This window comes from Thamnophis elegans, chromosome 13, assembly GCF_009769535.1.
Source record: "Thamnophis elegans isolate rThaEle1 chromosome 13, rThaEle1.pri, whole genome shotgun sequence".
Taxonomy (NCBI): domain Eukaryota; kingdom Metazoa; phylum Chordata; class Lepidosauria; order Squamata; family Colubridae; genus Thamnophis; species Thamnophis elegans.
In genome coordinates, this window is record NC_045553.1 from 40,281,233 (window position 1) to 40,305,270 (window position 24,038).

At 43.2% G+C, this 24,038-nt stretch overlaps 1 protein-coding gene across 1 annotated transcript in view; it reads left to right on the forward strand.

Moving 5' to 3' along the window:
* BARX2 (BARX homeobox 2) overlaps positions 1-24,038 on the forward strand; it is a 51,087-nt gene that overhangs the window by 20,678 nt on the left and 6,371 nt on the right. Inside the window, 1 exon segment of the mRNA XM_032229831.1 lies at positions 16,520-16,817. Coding sequence (XP_032085722.1) covers positions 16,520-16,817 — 298 coding nt within the window.

A 24,038-nucleotide genomic window follows, 5' to 3' on the forward strand; every position in this document is an offset into this window, starting at 1 on the left:
ATTGAAATATTGCCATTGTTTGGTTTCTAAGCAGCTGGGTGGCAGTTAGCTAGTCCCTGCTGCTTCATTAATATAATTCACAACTCGAATCCAAGAACAACAGAGAACTTTCTTATAAATAGGAGATATTTATGCCATGTCATTCACTGTTGCTTTTCACTTGCCAGGGAAGTCATACCATGTCCTACCGTCTTTCTCTCCTATGCAAGGAGAAACAAATTTGGAGGCCGCTCACTAAGCAAAGAATGTAAGTCATCCTGATCCACAAATCAGTTAAGCTGTGTTGTTTGCCCTGGAACAAATTTAGTTACAATTAATTCCCCAGGCTTGCCTTTAAGATATGCTTTGCCTTAACTGGTTAGACAGATGGAGTGGTGCACCTGTAAACTGAGCTCTGCCAGCATCCTGATTTGTTATCATACAATTGTTTCTCTCACTTGTTTTATTTTTATTCTCTCTCCCCCCCCCCCGACAGATATTTGAACGATTATTTTCTAAAAAGGGCTCAGAACAAAATGTTGCAACGGGGAGGGTTTTTGTTCGCCGTTCAACTCATTCAGCCATGCTCTTCTGTTGGGTATTCCATTCCATCTCTTCTCTACCTTCTGTCTTTCTTTCTCACCCTTCCCACAAGGCGTACTCTGAACCCACATTTTTTTTTAATCCACTGAGAACGTTCAGTCCACAAGAATCTGGGAGCATTCATTCATTCATTATCAAATGAATGTTGGTACCTGTAGAGGATTGTGGAGCTAGTCTTGAAGAAGTTGCATTAACAGAGGGATACAATCAAGATCAAGTGAGGTACTAATACCACTCTATAAAGCCCCAGTAAGACCACACTTAGAATACTGCATCCAATTTTGGTCACCACACTATAAAAAGATGTTGAGACTCTAGAAAAAGTGGAGAGAAGAGCAACCAGGATGACTAGGGGACTGGAGACTAAAACATACGATGAACGGTTGCAGGAACTGGGCATGGCTAGTCTAGTGAAGAGAAGGACCAGGGGAGACATGATACCAGTCTTCCAATATTTGAAAGACTGCAACAGAGAAGAGGGGGTCAAGCTGTTTTCCAAAGCACCTGAAGGCCAGAGAAAGAATAATGGATGGAAACTGATCAAGGAGAGATTCAACCTCGAAACAAGGAGGAACTTTCTGACAGTGAGAACAATCAACCAATGGAACAGAAGTTGTGGGAGCTTCATCACTTGAGACATTCAAGAAGAGATTGGATTGCCATTTGTCAGAAATGGTGTAGGGTCTCCTGCTTGAGCGGGAGATTGGACGAGATGACCTACAATGTCCCTTCCAACTCTGTTAATCTGTTAAGGATTCAGTGCCTGTTAGGTAGACACCAGCTGAGCCTCAGAAAGGAAGAGAGGGTGAGAAAGAAACTCAAGACAGGCCCAACTTGATTATCTTGTATATAAGGAAGGGGAGAGAGAATCTCCATCAGGCTTCCAAGATTCTGTGATTATACCTTACAACAAGAAAGTAGAGTTGAAGACTACCAGACAGGCTTTTATAAAGACCATGTTGTCCTTCTGCATAGGATGCTTTCCTCTTGTGCATGTAGAGTGACCATTTGACTATGTGAAGAGTTGAAACTTGCCTATGTGATCGGTTTCTTCATGCTGACTCTGTAAACCGCTTAGAGAGGGCTGAAAGCCCTATGAAGCGGTATATAAGTCTACTGCTATTGCTATTGCTATTTATTCCAACTAAATACTTCCTTTTAGCTCTTAAAGCAGGCCAGAAACTGTGGGGAAGATTGTTAGCATCTTAATGTGAATGGGAGATATGTCTTTGATGAGCTGCACTCTGTCTATGAGTATTTCTGTATCTTCTTCCAACCACAAAAGGATTTAAGCAGCTGCTCCTGTGGCTGAATTATACAATACTGTCCATCTGTTGAGGGCATTGGACTATTTTAGAAGAACCGTGTATCAAAAATGGTCAAGCCCACATAGGCTCATTCCCAAGCCATTTGGCCTGAGGTCTAAAATTTAAATATCCACCGCACACTGTAGTATAATTTGGAGCCAGACTGTTCTCCCGCAAATCATCAGAGCAAGGAAATCATGATGGTAAATTGGACACCATGACACATGTATCTTCCTCTTGTTCTGTCATTGACAAAGGTGCCCATTATTTTATGGTAGGGCCGGTTCAGAGAATACCTGAAGTTATCTTATATTTCATGGAAAAAAAGAGGTGTGTTGGCTAAAATATGTGAGCTACTGAATCCAAATTTAGCAGTTTCAGAATGTGTGTTGACAGGTAGAAATGAGATTCCGAGCTTTCCTCTGGTTTAAGCAATAGATTAAGCAATTAGGAATGTAGTCAGTTTACAGGAAAAGAATCTCTCTGAATGGCAACTTGCTCGTTCTACTGACATATGGGGTACTTATTTACTTGTGGAGAAGATTTCCTTCCAACATATTTCCATAACGGGAAGGATAAAGGATGCATTGAAAAAGATCCCTCCTTCGTTAGAAAGAGAGCAAGGTGGTATTCAGCAGGTTCTGGCCAGTTCTGGAGAACCAGTAGCAGAAATTTTGAGTAGTTCAGAGAACCGGTAAATACCACCTCTGACTGGCCCTGCCTCCATCGATTCTCTGCCTCCCGAGTGCCAGCTGATCGGGAGGAAATGGGATTTTTGCAGTAACTTTCCCCTGCCATGCTCCCACCAAGCCACACCCACCAAGCCACCCCACGCCCACCAAGCCATACCCACAGAACTGGCAGTAAAAAAAAATTGAATCCCACCACTGACACCAATGTCTGACCCAATGGATCTTTTGGTGGGTCCATACCCGTTCACCCCATCTTCAACACCTCCGTCACTCTTTTAAGTCCTCAGATGTTGGTATTAAGACATCGCTCAACCTCTAAGCGCATTTTTTGTTTTATTAAATAAATATTGCATAGGCTTGTACCAAAGTTGCTTTTTTTCAAGAGGAACTGAACCTTTTGGTTTTCTCTTGGAGATGTTTTGCTTCTCATCCAAGAAGCTTCTTCAGCTCAGAAGGCGAAGCTGAAAAAGCTGAAGGATTCTTCTTGGGTGAGAAGCGAAACGTCTTCAAAGAAAAACCAGGAAGTCCAGTAGCCTCTTGAAAAAAAGCATCTTTGGTGCAACCATGACTTGGATGATTGAGAATCTCCATGGACATTGCACAGGCTTGTATTTTCTTTGGTTCTTTACTACATTTATTGCCCAGTTTGCATCTTGTGGTTCTGACATTTTCATTTCACGTCAACCCTGGAAGGTAACGTTAGGTTGAGAGGTAATGACTAGCTCCCAAACTGTATGATTGGGTCAGTGGTGGGATTCAGCCAGTTCGCACCTATTCGGGAGAACCGGTTGGTAACTTTCTAAGTAGTTCCGTGAACCGATTGTTGGGAAAAAAAATCTCCTTTTGTTTTTTTCCACTCTACAGGGCTAATCCTGTAAGGAAGGCAGGAAGGAAACATTCTGGTGTTGTTTCTAGCCTCATCTTTATTGACCTGCTTACAGAAACTGCCTCTCCGGTTAACCCTCATTACATTGTAGCAGCTAAGCGCCCATCGACGTGAGTGACGTTGAGTTGGCCACACCCACCCAGTCACATGACCACCGAGCCCCACCTACCCAGATGGTCATTAGGGCAGAGAACTGGTTGTTAAATTATTTGAATCTCACCACTGGATTGGGTACAGTGGTGGGATTCAAAAAAATTTTTAAATAATTTTTATTGAACGTTTTAATCTTTAAACACAGAAAGAAAAACACCACAAGAAAAAAAACAAAACACAAAACACGCATAACACTATAAAGTAATTATACAGCCTTCTGTATCGGTTTTCCTGTTTAGCCTTTATAATTCTCCATTCTGCATGTCTTCCTATTGCTTTTACCTTGTCCTATAATATAAGAACAGTAGAGAATAACAGAAAACAGAGAATGTAAATTATATGGCGGTATAAATAATCAATATTATTATAAGTGTTAGCACTACCAGGATTCAAATTTTTTAACTACCGGTTCTGTGGGCATGGCTTGGTGGGTGTGGCATTGTTTGGTGGATGTGGCTTGGTGGGCATGGTAGCGGAAGGTTACTGCAAAATCCCCATTTCCTCCCAATCACCCATTTGGTGATCCATGAGATTCTCAGGAGATTTCTTCCAAATCAAAGTTTAAAAGTCCAATTTCTTACTTCCTTAAAGTATCACAGGGAAGAGCTTATCTCTGGGACTTGGGAGGCAGCGAATAGATGGGGGAAGACCCAATCAGACGTGGTATTTACCAGTTCTCTGAACTACTCAAAATTTCTGCTACCGGTTCTCCTGAACTGAATACCACCTCTGATTGGTTGGAAATAAAGCCCTGCACCTTAATCCAATGCTATCTGCTAATGCTATATAAAGTGTTAGGGTTTGAAAGATGCTAATATATTTTACAGTAATAAGTTATCTCCCCATGTCTATTAAAAGCCGATCGTTAATCAAACAACACTACTTGGTCCTATCATAATCCCTGTTGGAAATGAGACGGTGGGATTAAAAAAAAAAAAGACAGGCACCAGCCAAAGGGGGCATTTTCCTCCATTTCTGGCTGTCCTGTTCTATATCTGGGTCTTTTTAATTGTTTCTTTTTTCAGGGGTTTCTTGGAAAAGAGAGCGTCTAACATTCTTAATTTGTCTGGGCCACTTCTCTGCCTGTTACCCACGCAGGACAGCTAATTGTCGGAAAACAAAGGTTCCGCAGACAGACAGCAAACTTGATCATGTGTCGTGATGCATTCTTCTAAATGGCATTGTTTGTGCAGCTGTTCCACAGAGCTGGCTCCATGGTTTATTTTTGGTCCATTGAGGGGAGGTGGGGGGGAAGGCCAAGGGTGTTCTTTCGATTGTGACACGGATGATACCAAAGAATGAAAATAACAGAGCTCGGGAGATCTAAGGAAGCTTCCTGCAGAAGTCATCTTGCGACAAATGCCAGAGGTAGAGAAAGTTTTGGGACAATTCGAATAATAGGAGAACTCCACTGAAGTGTCAGCACATGGTTAGTACACATGCTGGAGCGATATTTCACTTGCATTATTGAGGGAAAGAAAAGGGCAATTATAATGTTTCTTTCTTAATAAATTTTATTGATTGATTGATTTATTAGACTTATATACCGCTTCATAGGGCTTTCAGCCCTCTCTAAGCGGTTTACAAATTTTTTAGCAAATTGAGTCAGCAACTTGCCCCCCCACAGTCCGGGTCCTCATTTCACCCACCTCAGAAGGCTGAGTCGACCTTGAGCCGGTGAGATTTGAACCGCTGAACTGCAGATCACAGTCAGCTAAAGTGGCCTGCAGTACTGCACCCTAACCACTGCGCCACCTCGGCTCTAATGCCATAAATGAAGACAATCGCTATAAGGAAAGATATGGATCACATTGAGAGGTTAAGATTAAATACCAGCTAATTAGATTAGACCAAGCTAATGACAGCTAATGACAGCAGGTGCAGCAACTACCCTTATAATAAAAATATTAGTGGGTAGCTTTTAGCAATAGCACTTAGACTTATAAACCACTTCATAGAGCTTTTACAGCCCTCTCTAAGCAGTTTAGAGAGTCAGCATATTGTCCCCAACAATCTGAACCAGCCATAACGTTAGCTACGGGTTCTCCCGAACCTGGGCGAACGCCGTGGCAGCCCATCCCTGCCCCAAGGTCCCTTCCAACTCTGTTATTCTGTTCTGTTCTATCTTCCCTGTGCCTGAGATGTCATTCACCTAAGAAATATTACCTCGGTGAGAAATGTATTTCCCAAAAGTTGGCACAGCCCTGAATTAAAGCAGGTCTTATTTTGCAAATAATTAAGTTCCCTCTTTTCCCCTCCTGTGTCATTCATCAAATTGTTTTGCATGTTGGAAGCAGGAAAAGACGGTGGCATTTACAGCTACTGCTTTCTTGGCAGCCAGCAGAAGGATGGGCTTGTGAAACCCGAAGCATCCTTTGTGAGCCATGTTGAGTCAGCAGCCATAATTCATGCTTGCTTATGGATATTGCACTAATTAACAAAGGAGCAAGCCAGCGACCGATTGATTTATATCTAGGCATGCCTTCATTCAAATGCCGATATGCTAAGTTAATAATGTGCCTTTTGAATACAGAGGTGGATTTGCAACCGGATCTCGTACGTGTTTTAGTTCAATGGGGCTAAACATGTTTATGTTTGCAGCCACCGCCTGGGAGCTTTGTGAAGCTGCTATTTAACCTGTCAGAATGGGATCCACTCTTCTTGATGAATCAATTTTTAATGTCACCTGGGGAGAGTCTGTGTGAATGGGAAGCAGCCAAGACTAAGGAAGGAAACCTGCACCATTTCCTAGCTTGTGTGGTAGAAAACATGCCAACAACTGAATAGGACCCGACAGTCATTTTACTTTCTAAAAGCTAGCAGGTTACGATGAATAACTGATCCCTTATGCCTTGATGAGCAACAGCCTGCAAATTGCATCCACCTTATATATAATGCTGATCAAAAATAGATTGAAAACACTAGCAGAAGATCCCAAATGAAGGAAGAGCAGCGGCTGAACTAGAATATTCATAGCTCAGGTTGAACTGGGAGGTCCTTGGTGCTCTCTGAGCTTGGGTGTTTTCTTGCAGACGTTTCATTGCCCAACTGAATAACATCATCAGTGCTGGAAGGGAGTGGGGTTTGTGCTCTGTTTACATTCAAGAAGAGACAATCAAAAAGCCAAAAAGGGTTTCCAGTTAGCCTATGCTTAAGATCAGAAATGATTTAAATTGTTTAAAGTTAGTTCAGCAAGAAGAAGCTAAGGTCAATGTAGAATGTTATTAATTTCTTTATTTCTTTTTTTCTCAATAGATTTTAGACTGTGTTTGTTAGAAATCCATACCGTGTACGGGTTCTAGGAAGTCGGAGGGGGGGGGAAGGAGGAGGGGGGTTGGGGGGGAGGGTGGAGGGAGGGAGGGGTATATATTAGGCTAGGCAAGAATTTGGTGGTAAACTAGAATTATTTTGACATACAAAAAATTGTACTTCGATGTCTTACTGATTGAGGAATGATGAAATGTTTGTCTTAAAAGAAATAAAACTTTTGAACACAAAAAAAGCCAAAAAGGGTGTGTGTGTGTGTGTGTGTGTGTGTGTGTGTGTGTGTGTGTGTGTGCCAGCCAGGTTTTGAATTGCTACTCTAACAGGCTAGCCCTGTATTTACTGCAGAAGGAAGGAGACAGATAAAGAATCAGCATTACACATCCTTCAATCAGCAGCCTCTGTGAAAAAGCATAAATTCTGTGGGTATTTAAATATCTTGGCACAGTTATAAAATTGCTTCACTACAGAACCGTACCAGAAATAAACCCAAAGGCAGATAAACCATATTTTGGCTGCACACAAGATTATAGAGAACTATCATCAATGTAGCATCTTGTACAAAATCCAGGCAAGGGTAGCTGATTCAGCCAGCCAGGACTAAACAAACCATGATTTAGCTCCAGGTCTCTGCCCTACAATATTCTAGCTGTCAGAGAAGTGTATGATTATGGCTGATAAACGAATCTGACAGCTATGGGTGGAGTTGTTATAATACATGTTAAATTAGGTTTAAACATTACTTTTCAGGGCTGCCTTCATTTCCAAAAGTTGCAGATTGTCAAATATTTTACAGCTAATTAGTTACTGTCAGAGCATTTGCCTTGAAGATATGTATAGTAGTATTTTTAAACTGTCATCTTAGTCTGTTAATTATCTTCCCTGATTAGGAACTGGATTTTTGTTTGTTTTTTTGTTGTTGTGTGTATTTTTTCTTTTCCTCTAACCTCCAAACACCTTAAGGCAGGAAAGCTTTAAGTCAGACTGCAGTCAAATTCATTCATTACCATTATTATGCCCAATTAAACAGCCAAGTTGAGTATGAAAGGCTGCTTTGAAAATGCAAAAATGGGCTCTGCGGAATACTACTTACAGGGCAGAAGTAAATCAAAAAGGAAGGTTTGAAATGAATGGGAATCTGAGATTTAAAGAAGTAGGAACGGAACAGAGCTTGCTAGAGGTTTTAAAAACACAATGAAGACATCCTTGATGTTCTCTTTTTAACAGAAGTTTGGCTAATTAGTTAATTAATTTGTCAAATTTGAATTTAATTACATTGTTCATTGCAACTGAAGTTTTTCTTGGAAGACTGAAGGCTCAAAGCAGTGGCATAAAACACCTTACCTTCCGGTTGTTGTTGTTGTTGTTGTTAGTTGTAAAGTCATGTCCGACCCATCACAACCCCATGGACAACGTTACTCCAGGCCTTCCTGTCCTCTGCCATCCTCTGGAGTCCATTTAAGCTCATGCCTACTGATTCGGTGACTCCATCCAGCCACCTCCTTCTCTGCTGTCCCTTTCTTCTTTTGCCCTCCATCTTTCCCAGCATGAGGCTCTTCTCCAGTGAGTCCTTCCTTCTCATTAGGGGGCCAAAGTATTTGAGTTTCCTCTTCAGGATCTGGCCCTCTAAAGAGCAGTCAGGGTTGATCTCCTCTAGCACTGACCGATTGGATCACCTTGCAGTCCAAGGGACTCGCAGGAGTCTTCTCCAGCACCCTAGTTCAAAGGCCTCCATTCTTTGGCACTCAGCCTTTCTTATGGTCCAACCTTCGCAGCCTTCAGATAGCATGACTTTATCAAATAAGAGAGTTGGAAGGGACCATGGAGGTCTTCTAGTCCAACTGCTTGCTGATGCAAGAAACCTTACACCATTTCAGACAAATGGTTGTTCAGTCTCTTCTTAAAAACCTCCTGTGTTGGAGCACCCATACTTCTCGAAGCAAGTTGTTCCACTGATTAATTGTTTTAAGTACCAGAACAATTTAGACTGTTCTGAACGATTAGGCTAACTAGCAACTGTTAGGTTCAATTGGGTTCAGTGTGTTTTTGGAACCACTCAACCAATGTCTTAACATGCATGAACGGAAGATGATCTATTGGCCAGGGAAAGAATGGAAATGATGAGTAGTTGCTCTTACTCTGGAGTAGCATCAGTGGTAGATCAGTAAAATATGTACAGAGTTTACATTATTTTTTTCCATGGATTGGAGATGGTCACTTATTCATTTTTCTCCGGTGTGCCTACATTTAAATACAACTGACTTATGGTGGAGTTGTGACTCAAAAATCCAAGCCAGCTTTAATCTCTCCTTTGACTTGTAACATAAGAGTGAACTGGTAGTAACACTAAGCTATTATCTCGCAGCACAAGTTTCCAAATTGCATTGGGATAATGCAGTGAACAGGTGTTTGTGGTACAATACTCTCTCTCAGTCCAGCTTGCAATGCGGAGGTGAAAACCATAGATTAAATGGAAGACATGTTCCTTTCATTTCAGCACACGAACCCTTTTTTAAAAAAAAGAGAGAACAGGGAGCTTAATAAGACTACCCCTGCGCAGTTGCCATAAATTACCTAAAATCTAATTTGCAGCGTTGAGAAGAATTCATTTTGCATTCTGAACAGCAGGTTAAATTTTTAAAAGAAGGACTATTTCACATTAAACAAGCAAATGCACATAAAATTTAGTCCATTAGTTCTGGATTGGTGAAGGATCCATTTTCTAGAATGAATGGAGGGAGGGGGGGATGGAGGCAATGGCAATCAGGAATTAGGAATCTGCGCATACCTGCATCCAGAAATGTGGAGGGGGAAGTTGTTTCTATCTTTTTGTTTTGTTTTGACTGTCTCCAGCCAGCAGGGAAGAGTTCTTCCATTGCCAGCTCATTCGTTTTTTTTTCTTATTACTTATTTTTCTTCCTCCATCATCTTAGACAGTGTTCACTCAGCCAAGATCTCATTTCTGCCTCCCAGCGAAGCTGACATGCCAGCAAGCCGCCAAGCCATAAATCTTTCCTTGTCTTTACTTTTGTTCCAAAAAAAGATTTAGCCAAGTTTTGCCTGGAACAAAAACTTGGCCTGACATGGCTAATTGTATTTGTCTGTCTGTCTGTCTGTCTGTCTGTCTATCTATCTATCTATCTATCTATCTATCTATCTATCTATCTATCTATCTATCTATCTATCTATCTATCTATCTATCTACCTACCTACCTACCTACCTACCTACCTACCTACCTACCTACCTACCTACCTATCTACCTATCTACCTATATCTCTCTCTCTCTATCTCTATCATCTATCTATCTATCTATCTATCTATCTATCTATCTATCTATCTATCTATCTATCTATCTATCTCTCTATATCTATCTATCTATCTATCTATCTATCTATCTATCTATCTATCTATCTATCTATCTATCTACCTACCTACCTACCTACCTACCTACCTACCTACCTATTTACCTATCTACCTATCTACCTATCTACCTATCTACCTATCTACCTCTATCTCTATCTCTATCTCTATCATCTCTCTCTCTCTCTCTCTCTCTCTCTCTCTCTCTCTCTCTCTTTATCTATCTATCTGTCTGTCATCTAAAAATAAAGTTACAACACAAGAATAAGCAACTCTTTCCCCCTCCCCCCAATGAACATATCAAATGTCAAACAGATTTCTAAATTTATCTTAGGGGGGAAAATAAATGATTCTCTAACATTATAAAATCTCTGCTACAGGAAAATAGGTTGGGTCAATTTGGATTCTCAGCTAGCATTGCTTTTTCAGCCACAAATGAGTCATGCGTCTCTTGAATCCAATTGTTAATATTATTACTTTTCCCGTTTCTGAAAATTATTTTCTACTGTTCTCAACAAAACGACTTCTTATTGGCACTCATACTACGCACTGTAGTGTGAGTATGGGTCCTACTCATGTTATTCTTCTTTAATACATTGTGTTACGCCCAGTTAGTGTTAATGATAGATTCTTCTACCAGGAAGTTTACCTTTCAAATCTCATCCTAACCATGAATTCACTTAAGTGGGCTTTGGCCAACCAATTTATTTATTCCCTTGGAGACATTCAAGAAAGCTACCGATGGAAGGAATTGGGGGGGATCCTTGTAAATCTTGTTCTTTCCACCCCCAGTCTTGTCCTGTTGATAGAACAGATCTGATTACCGTCTTCTCATTGCAAAACAGTATGACTCACATGAGCTTCTTTTGGTTACGCAGAACTTCTGCTCCTATAAATCATCCTTCCCGGAGTTCAAGAAACCGATTACACTTTCTTGCAAGGCTCCCCTATAACTGCACAGGGAGACCTGAATGGAAGGAGGAAGGCTGGAAACCCCCCCTGTCTCCCCACCCTTTAAAATGAATTTTTAGTTGTTTCTTTCATCGTACAAAAAGAAAAAAAAAACAACTCATGTTGAAAGAGAGAATTAAAAATCCCCCTGATAGGATGACAGCCGTAACCTGCTTTTCAGGGCTGGTTGTCAAAATTGCTGAGAATAGTCTACAGGTAGTCCTTAACTTATAACCATTCATGTAGCGACCAGTCGAAGTCACAATGGTACCGAAAAAGTGAGTTACCACCAATTCTTGCCCTTGCAACCATCACGGTATCCTTGCAATGGTCAAAATCTGGGTGCTTGACAAACATGTGTTTATGGCAACTGCAGGATGACAAAGTCATGTGATCATCATTGTGACCTTCCCAGCTGGATTCTGAAAGGCAAAGGCAAATGGGGAGGGGAGGGGAGGGGGGCACCAGGCCATTTAACAACCGTGTGATTCTTTCACAACGGTGGCCAAAAGAGATCATAAAATTGGGTGTGGCTGACTTAATAGCAGCCTTGCTTAGCACCAGAAATTCTGGCCTCCAATGTGGCAATAAATTGAGGTTCATCTGTACAGCGATGAACATTGATGACAACAATGATTTTTTCCCCCCAATTAATGGGATTTGTTTGCAAGTCGGCATTTTGAGGAGTGGGATGCCAGAAAATGAAATGGAGATGGGGAAGGAAAGTGACTTGTTAAAGGTCACGCCATGAGTCAGAACTCAGAATAGAACCTGGGTCGTCTGAGTTTATGGCCAACATCTTATCTGCCGAGCTTGGTTAATTGTTTAGCTTTTTAAAAAAATAAATAAATAACACAGCCCGTTTTCCTTTTAACTTGAAAAGGCAACCCTATGGTTCCCCCCCCCTTTTTTGTTTATGAGTTTAAAAACACAGAAAAGTGAAATGACTTTAAATCGCTTAGAAACACGAGTCCTTCTAATTTAGGTTTGGTAAACAGCTAGCTGGATTTTCAATCTGGGGATTCTCTGGGGATTCTGGGAAGGGCTGAATGAAGAACATTCATTCTACAAAGAGAGGGGTGGCGCAGTGGTTAGAGTGCAGTACTATAGCCATTTCAGCTGACTGTTAGCTGCAGTTTGGTGGTTCAAATCTCACCAGCTCAAGGTTGACTCAGCCTTCTATACTTCTGAGGTGGGTAAAATGAGGACCCAGACTGTGGGAGCAATATGCTGATTCTGTAAACTGCTTAGAGAGGGCTGAAAGTCCTATGAAGCGGTATATAAATCTAACTGCTATTGCTATTGTTAGTTGTCCACCCAAGGGCGGTATTGACTTAACTTCCCTACCACTTTGCCTTCCACACATGCGCTGTAGAGCCAGGGGGGGTGGGCAGGGCCTCTCACGATTTCCGGTCAGAACTGTCAGAATACCACCTCTGCGATCCCCCAAATATGCTGACTTTCAAGCTAGAACCGATTCAGTAAAGAGAAAACTTTACGAACAAATGCAATCAGATCAGAAGTGGTTGCACTGCACTAGAATGTGACCTTCTCCTAAAGAAGGAAAGAATAAAAATGGAAAATAAGAAAGAGTGCAGAAAAGAGCAACAAAGGCAAGAGGTGTGGAGGCTAAAGTGTACCGTAAACAGTTAAGAGAACTAGATCTGTTTAGCCATTCATAGAAAAGGATTAGGGGGAGTGTATTGTATTTGTATTTGTATTTATTTGTCCTGTATGCCTCCCACTCCTGAAGGACTCCGGGCGGCTCACAATAGACAAGGGAAGGGGAAAACTGGACAAAGACAACACTTTAAAAACAAAAACCGCAACATTCACAATTTCCGTGGGGCTGGATGTTTCACAAGCCCCCCCGGCCTGCTGGAGCAGCCAGGACTTGGTGGCTTTGCGGAAGGCCGGGAGGGTAGTAAGGGTCCGGATCTCAACGGGGAGATCATTCCAGAGGGCTGGAGCTGCAACAGAGAAAGCTCTCCCCCGGGGGGTCGCCAGCCGACATTGGCTGGTGGATGGAATCCGGAGGAGACCTAACCTGTGAGATCTAATCGGTCTATGGGAGGTAATCGGCAGGAGGCGGTCTCTCAGGAGTGGGGGTCTCTCAGGAGTGGGGGACATCATAGCTGTCTTCCAGTATTTGAGGGGCTGTCATAAGGAGAAAGGTTTTGATTTATTCTCCAAAGCACCTTAGGGCAGGATAAGAAGTAATGGGTGGAAACTTGTTAAAGAAAGATCCAACTTAGAAGCAAGGAGAAAGTTTGTGACAGTCAAAACAATCAATGAAATAGCTTGCCTCCCAGAGTTTGGGTGCTCTTATCACTGGAGCTTTTCAAAAAAATAAGCCACTTGACTGGGATGTTTATAAGATTTCCTGCCTTGGCAGGGGATTGGATGAGAACAGGGGTCACCAACCTTTTGAACCTCAGAGACCACTAAATTCATAATTTTAAATCCCTTGGACCACTAATATGAATTTGTGACGGGATGGGGTCCTTCAGGCACTTAGCTTGGCCGCCTGTTAGTGGAGAGAAGCACCTGGGGTCAACCCTATGATTACTGTCCATTGCAGCTAGGAATCTCAAATATGGCCAAGAATGAACGTCTTGTAGCTAGCCCGGGCACTAGATCGCCCCACTGCAAACTCTGTTTTTTGAGGAGCCCGGCCAAACTTTCACGCAGTGCTCACTGAAGCGCCTGAACTCCCAGGGAGGGAGGGAGGGAGGGGTTGCAGCTACTAAACAGATGACCAAGTTAGGAATGCATCCCATCAGCAAGCAGGATTAATTGCTTCGGTGGGCTGTATCCGGCCCAGGGGTCGTAGTTTGAGGATCCCTGATTTAGTGCAATATCAAGAATGCAAAAATGCAAAGATTTTTCTGTGAACCACCAAACCTTTCTCACAGACCACCAGTTGGTGACCACTGGACTAGAGGACCTCAAAGGTTCCTTCCATCTTTATCATTATGTTCTAAAGAGAAATGTAGCTGAAGAAGAGTCTTCTCATTCATGGCTATCCATGCCTTGTTCCCAAGGCAATGATAGGACAAGGATATGCCCCATGTACCGCTCTGCCAATGACTTCATCACTCATCATATCACTGACAGCACACTATCTTTTTCTCAGAAGTTCTTTAGAAGTTTCTTCTCCACCCTCCCCGGCCCTGCTGCGGTTTCAGTTACACTCCCCACCCTAAAGGATGAGACGCAACGAATTCCTCCTTACTACCAGCTGAACTATTCAGATTTACAACCAAAGCAGAAGAAGTTCTGGAAACCATAATCTTCCAAACCACGGAGAAAACATCTCCAAGGTGGTACCAAAACTGATTGATAAAACCATGACGTTGGAAGAGATTGGGACAGGGAGACAGAGAGTTCAGATTTCAGTTTTAACATGGCAACTGGCTGCCCGTTGATTTGAGCAATGTTGCACTCCAGGTGTGGCAACTTCATCAAAATGGTTCTTATCCTTGGGAGCCCCTCCCCCACAAAAATAAAAGCAGAAGCACTTCCTTTTTCATAAAATTAAAAGATGAAGGTTAGGAAAAACCAGTTACGAAAAATAAAAAGATTTATTTTTTTGACCCAACATAACTTTTTACCAAAGGGCTTAGTGGCTAAGATGCTTGTTGATCAGAAATGTTGGCGGTTCGAATACCTAGCGCTGCATAATGGAGTGAGGTCCCTTTACTTGTCCCAGCTTCTGCCAACCTAGCAATTCGAAAGCATGTAAAAAATGCAAGGAGAAAAATAGGGACCACCTTTGGTGGGAAGGTGACAGTGCTCCGTGCGCCTTTGGCATTTAGTCATGCCAGCCACAAGACCATGGAGACGTCTTTGGACAGTGCTAGCTCTTCGGCTTTGGAATGGAGATGAGCACCACCCCTTAGAGTCGGGAACGACTAGCTTATATGTGCGAGGGGAACCTTTACCTTTTAGTAACTTTTTACATGTGTCGGCTAAATGTTATTTCATATTTTTAATTTCCCTGTGAGATAATGGTGATGTTTCCACCACCTTCCCTGGAAGTTGTGTTGACTCTCCCAAACTTCAGTCACCCATGGCATTCTTGTCCTTGAACCCCACCCAAATAGAAAAAGCACCATTAGCCCAACAACTTTAATATGCTAAGAAGAAAAACCTTGCTAAACAAAAAAAAAATGCTTCCCTGTAATGATTATAATCTTTCAGACTGTTTGTGTGTGAGTGTATTTGAATATAGATTTTGAGTGTCACTGATTTATTACTTTTTAATGGCTTTTGTGGTTTCCTTGGCGCCTCAGCTGAAAACTATGGAAGAATCATGATAGCAAGACAGTTGTTAAGGGAGCTATGCTGTTTTTCTGCTATGTTGTTTGCAGAAAAAAATGATTTTGCTACCATGTTTTCTTCTTCAACAGAAATGTTTCACTTATTTACAAGCATCGGTGCTCAAGTAAAGTGGAAAGTGTACCAGTGTACCAGGGGTGGGTTTCAACCGGTTCGCGGCGGTCCCCGCGAACCGGTTAGTCGGCGAACCCGGAAGTAAGTAACTTCCGGGAACGGCGAAGGGCCCACCTGCCTGCCTGCGCTCCTTACCGGTCTTTGAAGGCTTCTGCGCTTCCACGCAGGCGCATGGCACATACAGCGCCTGCGTGAGTCTCCGCGAGCAGCTGGAGCATTGCGCAGGTGCTAAGACACATGCGTGAACTGCGCGCGTGCACGAGGACGCCGCCAGCCCCATTCCAACCGAAGCAGTTGGACCGGGATTAGCAACCCACCCCTGCAGTGTACATATGTACAAACACACACTGGTGAATTTATTTGGCTTGTGTTTTTAAACACATTGACTTGGTTCCCACTCATAGCTCTAAGTACCTGGGCCAAAACCATTCTGCCATGGGTTTTTATTCTCCTCTTATTCAGAAAACCTACCCACAGTCATTAAAGGTAGATATTCCAGAATGAAAGAGCATTCCAAATTACGGAAGTATTTTAAGTATCAAATGTACAAAAGGTGAGAAGGGCAAACAACAATAATGCCCATATAATATCATGCTTAAGAAAGGCTGAAATTTTCAGCGAACACACGGCAAACAAGTCCAGACAAAAAAATAAATTGATTTGTCCAGTGATCATAAGTTGATCTGTCCAATGACCAATGGAGACAAGCCCTCTTACACTTCTATAAACAATTGCAGCTTTTTCTCTAGCACTACGTACTCTGTATTAATCAAATCTTGATCGAAGTAGAGCTGGGAGTAAAGAATGAAGCGATCTCTCTAGCCAACCTCTCTTGGTAATGCCTCTGCTTCTGATGCTTCTTTCCCAGGCTCCTCTTCTCTACGGGCTTATCCGCTCATCTCTGTCATCACCAGGCAGCCTTCAGCAGTCTCTCACTTCATTCCTGCAGTGAGCACCTCTCGAGTTCTCTCACCGCTCCCACCTTCGGGAAACACCTGTTCAGAGACCCACGCCAATGAAACCCATGGAAGCAGTGAATCCGAGACCGAGCAGCCCAGCCTCCCTTTGAAAAAGCCTCGCCGCAGCCGGACCATCTTCACAGAGTTGCAGCTGATGGGACTAGAGAAGAAATTCCAAAAGCAGAAGTATCTCTCCACCCCAGACAGGTTGGTCGAGTAGAGATCGGGTTGGGTGGGCGAAAGAACAAACCAGCGGGTTAGTGGTTAGAGAAGACACTGGTGCCTTGATGGGCAACCTGGTGCTTTTAAAATGTCTCGGAGCTTCTACTCCCATCGGCCTCAGCCAGCATGGGCAAGTGGCAAGGGAACATGGGACTTAGCATCTGGAGGTCATTTAGGGGTTGATTTCTGCACTAGCATGGTTCTAAGAGCAAGTTGCTATTGGGAATGATATCCTGGCGTCAAATTCCATGTTAGGAATTCACCACCAATCACTTATGCAGTCTTAGGGACGCAATTCTCCGGACGCAATTCAAGGTGCTGGTTATCACCTTTAAAGCCCTACATGGCCTAGGACCCAGATACCTGTGGGACCGTCTTCTGCCACATACTTCCCAACGACCGATTAGATCGCACAGGGAAGGCCTGCTCCGGGTACCGTCAACCAGACAATGTCGGCTGGCAACTACCCAGGGGAGGGCCTTCTCTGTTGCCGCTCTGACCCTCTGGAATAAACTGCCCCCAGAGATCCGGACCCTACCCACTCTCATGGCCTTCTGTAAGGCTCTTAAGACCTGGATATTCCGGCAGGCCCCGGGCTGTTGAACTCATGTTTGAGTTCCAGCCCCGATTAGACTGGGTGTATGTTGTGATCTTTTTTTACTATGTTTTTCTGTGTTTTTTAACTTCTATTTTAATTGTATTGTTGTAAGCCGCCCGGAGTCCTCCGGGATTGGGCGGCCTATAAATTTATTAAACATTAAACAAACAAACATTAGCATGATAGCAATAGCAATAGCACTTAGACTTATATACCGCTTCATAGTGCTTTGCAGCCCTCTCTAAGCGGTTTACAGAGTCAGCATCTTGCCCCCAACAATCTGGCTCCTCATTTTACCCGCTTCAGGAGGATGGAAGGTTGAATCAACCTTGAGCCTGGTGAGAACCAAACTGCCAAATTGCAGGCAGCAGAAGTCCCCTGCAGTACTGCACTCTAACCATTGCGCCACTCTGGCCCTTGATAAAATTGTCTTCTGAAGACTCCAGCTTTGGAGAATCTTTGAAAGTGGGCTGAACTCAAGGCTGAGTCACACCCTGAGGGCTAGCCGGTATGGTTACATTGGACACCAATATTAGAAGAGGCCCTATCAGTTTTCTCTTTATGAAGTGAGACTTAGTGGCCTTTAAGAAGGCAGCAGAAACCCTGCATGAGCCAAGTTGTTATTATAATATGGAGCTTTGACTATGATAGATCATTCAACATAGTGGCTGGGTGAAGACTAAATCGTGATTGTAGAAATGAAAGATCCCTTAATCCCTGTACAAAATCTAAGAAAATTGGAGGAAAAGGAAGTGGAGAAACACTTAGAAACAACTATTCCTAGGGATTTATCCCATTTCTCTCTAGAAGTAGGAGTTTCCCTCTAGATGTAGAAGTATTATCAGTACTTGACTGATGATTTTGAGTTAGTTACCCCTCAAAGCAGGGTTGTCAAACTCAAGGTCCAGGGGTACTGCAGGGTGCTTAGACCTGGTCCATGGGGCCACCTTGGAAACAGCCAAGGACCAGCCCATGGTGCCTCTGTCAGCAAAAACAGCCCTCCCAAGCTCCATTTTTGCTGGCAGTTGGCTGCAAGAGCCTGTTACAGCTGAAAATGGAGCTCAGGAGCCCGTTTTCTCTTGCAGAGCATTCCCCCCACCAGGCGCCCCTGACACGAGTGACGTCGAGCTGGCCATGCCCACCCCAGCCCCCAAAGGTCAAACACAACCCTGATGTGGCCCTCAATGAAATCGAGTTTGACACCCCTGCCTCAAAGTCTCATAAAGAAGAGCCAGAGTTTGCAAAATGAGAATGATCTTTAACTTTCTTGTATGCTCATGTAATCCACAAATCATGGGGCTGTTCAAAACGGTGGCCATCGATGTCTTAAACCTTCCTATGAACACTGATCAGGATCCTGTCTTTCTTATTCCAATTGCATATATAGCTCTCTTCTCAAAGGCAGGAGATTGGATAGGCAGCTGAGCCTGCAGCCTTTAATTTCTGTTATCTGTGAAGGTTGCCCCAAATGCCTAATGGGTAGAGCCAGCTCCATGAGACATGTGGGTGAACAATTAGTGAACAACTAACATAGAAGGAGAAGGTCTTTTTGTCTCTTTTCCATTTTTATCAGGTTAAAGGAGGTGGGGGGATATCTTCAGTGGTGGGATGCAACTATTTTAACAACTGGTTCAGTGAGTGCGTGCTTTGCGTGCAGCATTTAAAAAAAAGACTTTATTAAGTTTCAAAATTTACCTTCTACGTCAGCGCCTGTGAGTAAAACAGCTGATGCGCGGCAATCCACTGTGCCATGCAAATCAGTAAGGTTAAAAAAAACCAGGGAAATATAGGACAGGAAAGCGCAGGGGTGTGTGGGCGGGGCCAAATGCTCACTCAAACCAGTCCGAACCAGCTGAATTCCACTCCTGAATATCTTCCACATTTACTGTTTGAAAAAAAGGCATTTGGAAGTTCTAGTTTTAGATTAATTCAAGCGGAGCAATGTATACTGGCAGGAATACTGATATGCGCTTGAAGGATGGCGAGACGGAACTTTATTCCAATCCTCGACCAATAAGTATGCAATCAATAAAATGACCAATAAATAGAAAACCAATAAAAATGACCAAATAAAAACGAACCACACAAAATTATTGCCTAACAACAACGCTTAGCAGCCTTGAAGGACAGAATTGGGCTATTTTATGTGCTACAGAGGGGAGAAAAGACTAACCAGGCAGATGCTTTAAAATACAAAAGACCTAGCTTTAATCTTCTAAGATCATGCAGCATTTGAACCTCATCGTCTCACCACTTCAGAAAGGAAATCCTCTGCGGGATTTAAGTCTGTTTCTCGAGTAAGCATGGAAGACGAGGCCATCTTTCCAGCCACAACAGAGTGAGGTCCCTTAGCCCTGCTGCTCTCAGCTGTTCAGGTGCTGAGTGGACCATGATGCCTTCTAAGCATGTGAAGATGAGTCTGCTCTTGTCTGAAGGCTCGGACACATAACCGGATCGAATTTCAAAGCACCCTTCCCTTAGAATCAAAGGCTACATGAATAGATCATATCAGTGGAAAATACATACCAGGCTGTGAGTGTGCTAGATACGCGCATACTTGCCAGGATGGATTTATGGGCAGTGATACTTAGAAGCTTGCTTCCTATGAAAGGCAGCATCAAATTATTTCCACTAGCTGAGAGCAAATATGAAGTCAGGGCAGAGCAAATAGGAGTTGCTAGAGAAGGAAACCAACTCTGCCTGGGAATTGTTTTAATATTCATTACATAATAAGAACCACGGAATGAATGACTGAATGAATGGACTCGACAATTGAATTAAAAGTGTTCTAGGTTTTTTTTAGAGTTTTGTTCTAGAGTTGTTTCTACGTTTTGTTCTAGATTGGGTTCTGGGTGCTGAAATTTAGGACAGGAAGGGTTTAACCAGGGGTGAAATGCTACCGATTCGGACTAGTAGTAAAAAATGCTACCAGTTCAGGTGAACCGATATTTCCAAGGATCAGCTGTGACGTCACAGCTGATTGTTGGAAATATCGGTTCACCTGAACCGGTAGCAGGATTTCCTGCTTTCTAGCTTTCTAGGATTTCCTGCTTTCTAGCTAATCTAAGTCACGTGGCACAGCAGATTCCCTCCCCCTCGTTGTTCACTTACCTTTGCAGGCATGCTCGGTAGTAGGCTCTGCCAACCCACTTGGACGTCATCACGTCCATTTTTTACACTTTGCGCATGCATGGAGGGTGGGTCCTGCACATGCGCGGAGGTAGTGCGTGCGAGCGCTCACATTTGCGAACCAGTAACAGAGGTAAGTAGATTTCCACCCCTGGATTTAACCCATTGCCCGGGGTGAAGGGGAGCTCTCTAAACGGAGCATAATTTTAATTCGTTTTAAAGAAGAATCAACTGTATCAAAGAAGGAAGGCAATTCATCCAGTTTGTACAGATAATAGTAGTGCCATAGTTTGCCATTGGGAAACTCCCAGCTAGCAAGGAGGAGGGGTTAAGATGCCTGGTGGCTCAGTGGCTAAACTGCAGTATTTCAGGCTAACTCTGTCCACAGTCAAAAGTTCAGTCCAACAAGGTTGTCTCAGCCTTCCATACTTCTAAGGTCGGTAACATGAGGACCCAGATTGTTGGGGGCAATATGTTGATATTGTAAACCACCCAGAGAGTGCTGTAAAAGCGTGATGGGGCAGTGTATAAGTCGAAATGCTATTGCTATTAACTGGAAACTAACCTTAAATCCTTGCAAAGCCACAAGAAGCATAAGCCTGATCTTCTGCTGAAGTTCCAGGAACCTGATCTGCTTGCTCCCAAGGAGATTCTTGTAATATAGGTAGACAATAATAAAATAGTCAACTTTAGTCTTTCCTGCGTAGGTGGGGTTGCTTGCCCCTGACAATATCTTAACTAGCAATAGCACTTAGACTTATATACCGCTTCCCAGTGCTTTAACAGCCCTCTCTAAGCAGTTTACAGAGTCAGCTTATTGCCCCCAACAACCTGGGTCCTTGTTTTACCCACCTCGGAAGGATGGAAGGTTGAGTCAACCTTGAACTTGGTGAGATTCGAACTGCCAAATTGCAGTCAGTTGGCAGTCAGCAGAATTAGCCTGCAGTACTGCACTCTAACCACTGTGCCACCGTGGCTTGTTCAACTATCCCTGAATCTTTGCCTGGCCTTAAACATTCTAGGTCAGGGGTGTCAAACTCGTGGCCCGTGGGCCAGCTGCGTCACACCCTGGCCATGCCTACCCCCAGTTTAGCGAAGAGGGGAGGGGGGGAAAGGTGTGATTCATCATGTGATGATGACATGACAACGCAAGGTTGACACCCCTAGTATAGGTGAAGAAGTACATTCTTTTTAGATCTTGTTGAACTCTAATTCCCAAGTTCCTTGTAATTCTCAAGAGCCTATAAGCCATGGTCCCTTTGATCGGTTCCACCACAAAACCGTGCTCGACTAAACCGTGTCCGACTAAACCGCGTAGCTGACGTCATCAACAGGGCGACAACAGTGCGGAGACAGAAGCACGCTGTAAACCCTAAACCTAAAATTAACCCCTAAACCTAAACCTAACCCCCCTAAACCTAACCCTTAACCTAACCCTAAACCTAATCCTAACCCTTAACCTAACCCTAAACCTAACCCTAAAGCTAACCCTAAACCTAACCCTTACCTTAAGTTGAATCGGCTTGCTTTCAAAGCGCTATTTAAAGCGCCCTTCTTTCTCCACGCTGGCTGTTGTCGCCCTGTTGATGACGTCAGCGACGCGGTTTAATCGGGCGCGGCTTAGTCGAGTGCGGTTTTGACGGGTCACGCCTTTCATCATATTCTCAGGCTATTGCTGGTCTCTGAATTGGCTGGTGTTAATATTGCTCGGCATCGTACATGACTAAGCCCGATGAGCAAGGGCAATTTTGTGGTTTTTTGCCTCACTCTTGGTGTTTGTTGCTTCCGTTTCCTAGGCAGCCATCAATAGTTTTCCACAAGCCAGCAACCAATCCGAAAGGGTTACAGGTAATCTAGCCATGATAGGCATGTGTTATCTGGCACGAGAAGATTGATCTGATACTTTTCCCTTTGCCTAATGAATGGGAAGACTCGCCCATAATAGGTGATACCTTGGGAATCCATCTATTATCTACTGTGTTTCCCCGAAAATAAGACAGGGTCTTTCTTATTTTCTTTTGACCCCCGAAATAAGCACTTGGACTTATTTTTGGGGAGGTCTTATTATTTTTGAGGTGCAGGAGGTGGCGAGTATGGTCACCTCATGGCTGCTGCTGTGTGCTAATATTTTCAGGGAGGGCTTATTTTCAGGGGAGGGCTTATTTTAGTGTATGCACTAAAAAGCCCGTTTGGGCTTATTATCCAGGGAGGTCTTATTTTGGGGAAGACAGGGTATTTATTTGATAAGTAAAGGACACAGGCACTTTCTCATCAGGCCTCTCCTTTCCACAGTAAAAGGGAGAATACATTGTGTAATCCAATTTCTCAGAATATTTTCTGAGCAATGTTTATGGTTTGGAGATTTGGAAGATGCCAACCTGATCAATCTCACTTGTCCTATGATACAGGATTAGGGTTTGCTAGCATAGGGGACTTTAAACAAGGATTGCATGAACATTCATGGATAAGGAGAAAATTGTGGTGAGCCCTAGGAGATTCATACAATCATACCAGCCTGGGGTTTTCTGCTTCATAGAGAAGTTAAAAATAAGAATAGTAAGCTTCTGATAGATGACACTACTGTTTCTTCTCTATGTCCCCTGCAGCTCTGGATAGCTGAAAAACAAAATAAATACTGTTTGAAGGTGTACTTTCGGTTGTGGACGATATACCACAATCTCTAGCCATTGCTTGTAATGCTAGGTTGATGAAGCCCCAAAGAGCTGAAAGGTTTTTAGATTCCTTGGCCAAACTGGTTGAGACCCTCTTCTAGTTCAATGTAAATGACTTCCCATCCCATTGCATTTGTGTCAGAAGCACCAAGGTGCTTTTGGTTTGAAAGGATTAGCCGGTGACATCACCATTACCCAGACAGTTAGGGAGTCCTTTTCATGTCCTTGGCAGTAGCTGGAGTGAAGGACAAAAGCTCACCTTGTCCCATGGCAGCACGTGGGTCTTGAACGTGGGCTTGTTAACTTTGCCAGCCATGCTAGCTCCACTGTATTCCTAGCAACTTCCCATGATCCTATCTCTTACAAGATTTTTCAGTTGGGTTTATCCAATTTGTTCTATTAGAGTGAATGTGTTTGATGGTCTCTGTTTATCAAGGTATGGGAGCCCACCATTGTCTTAGCATGTTGAATGAACTGGGTCATCACATCTCTCTATATAAAAGTGAAATACCACTCACGCATCATCACAAACTCTCCAGAACCATAAAGCCTACAAACTTGAAATTTGGCATGTATATTCCTCTTGGCTTCTAGGTGCTCACTAAGAAAGGATTTTTTGAAATGACCATCAGATCATTAGTATTTCTTATATTATTATTAAAATGCTCTGATGCTAAGGAGTTAGATGTTCTACTCCCCCTCCCCACCTGAAAAGAGCTCTGTTCCAACTGCCACTTGGGTGTGGGCGTGGCCAGTGGGTGACTCATTCATCCTGCAGGCTGGGAGTTTAGACATTCTACTCCCCCT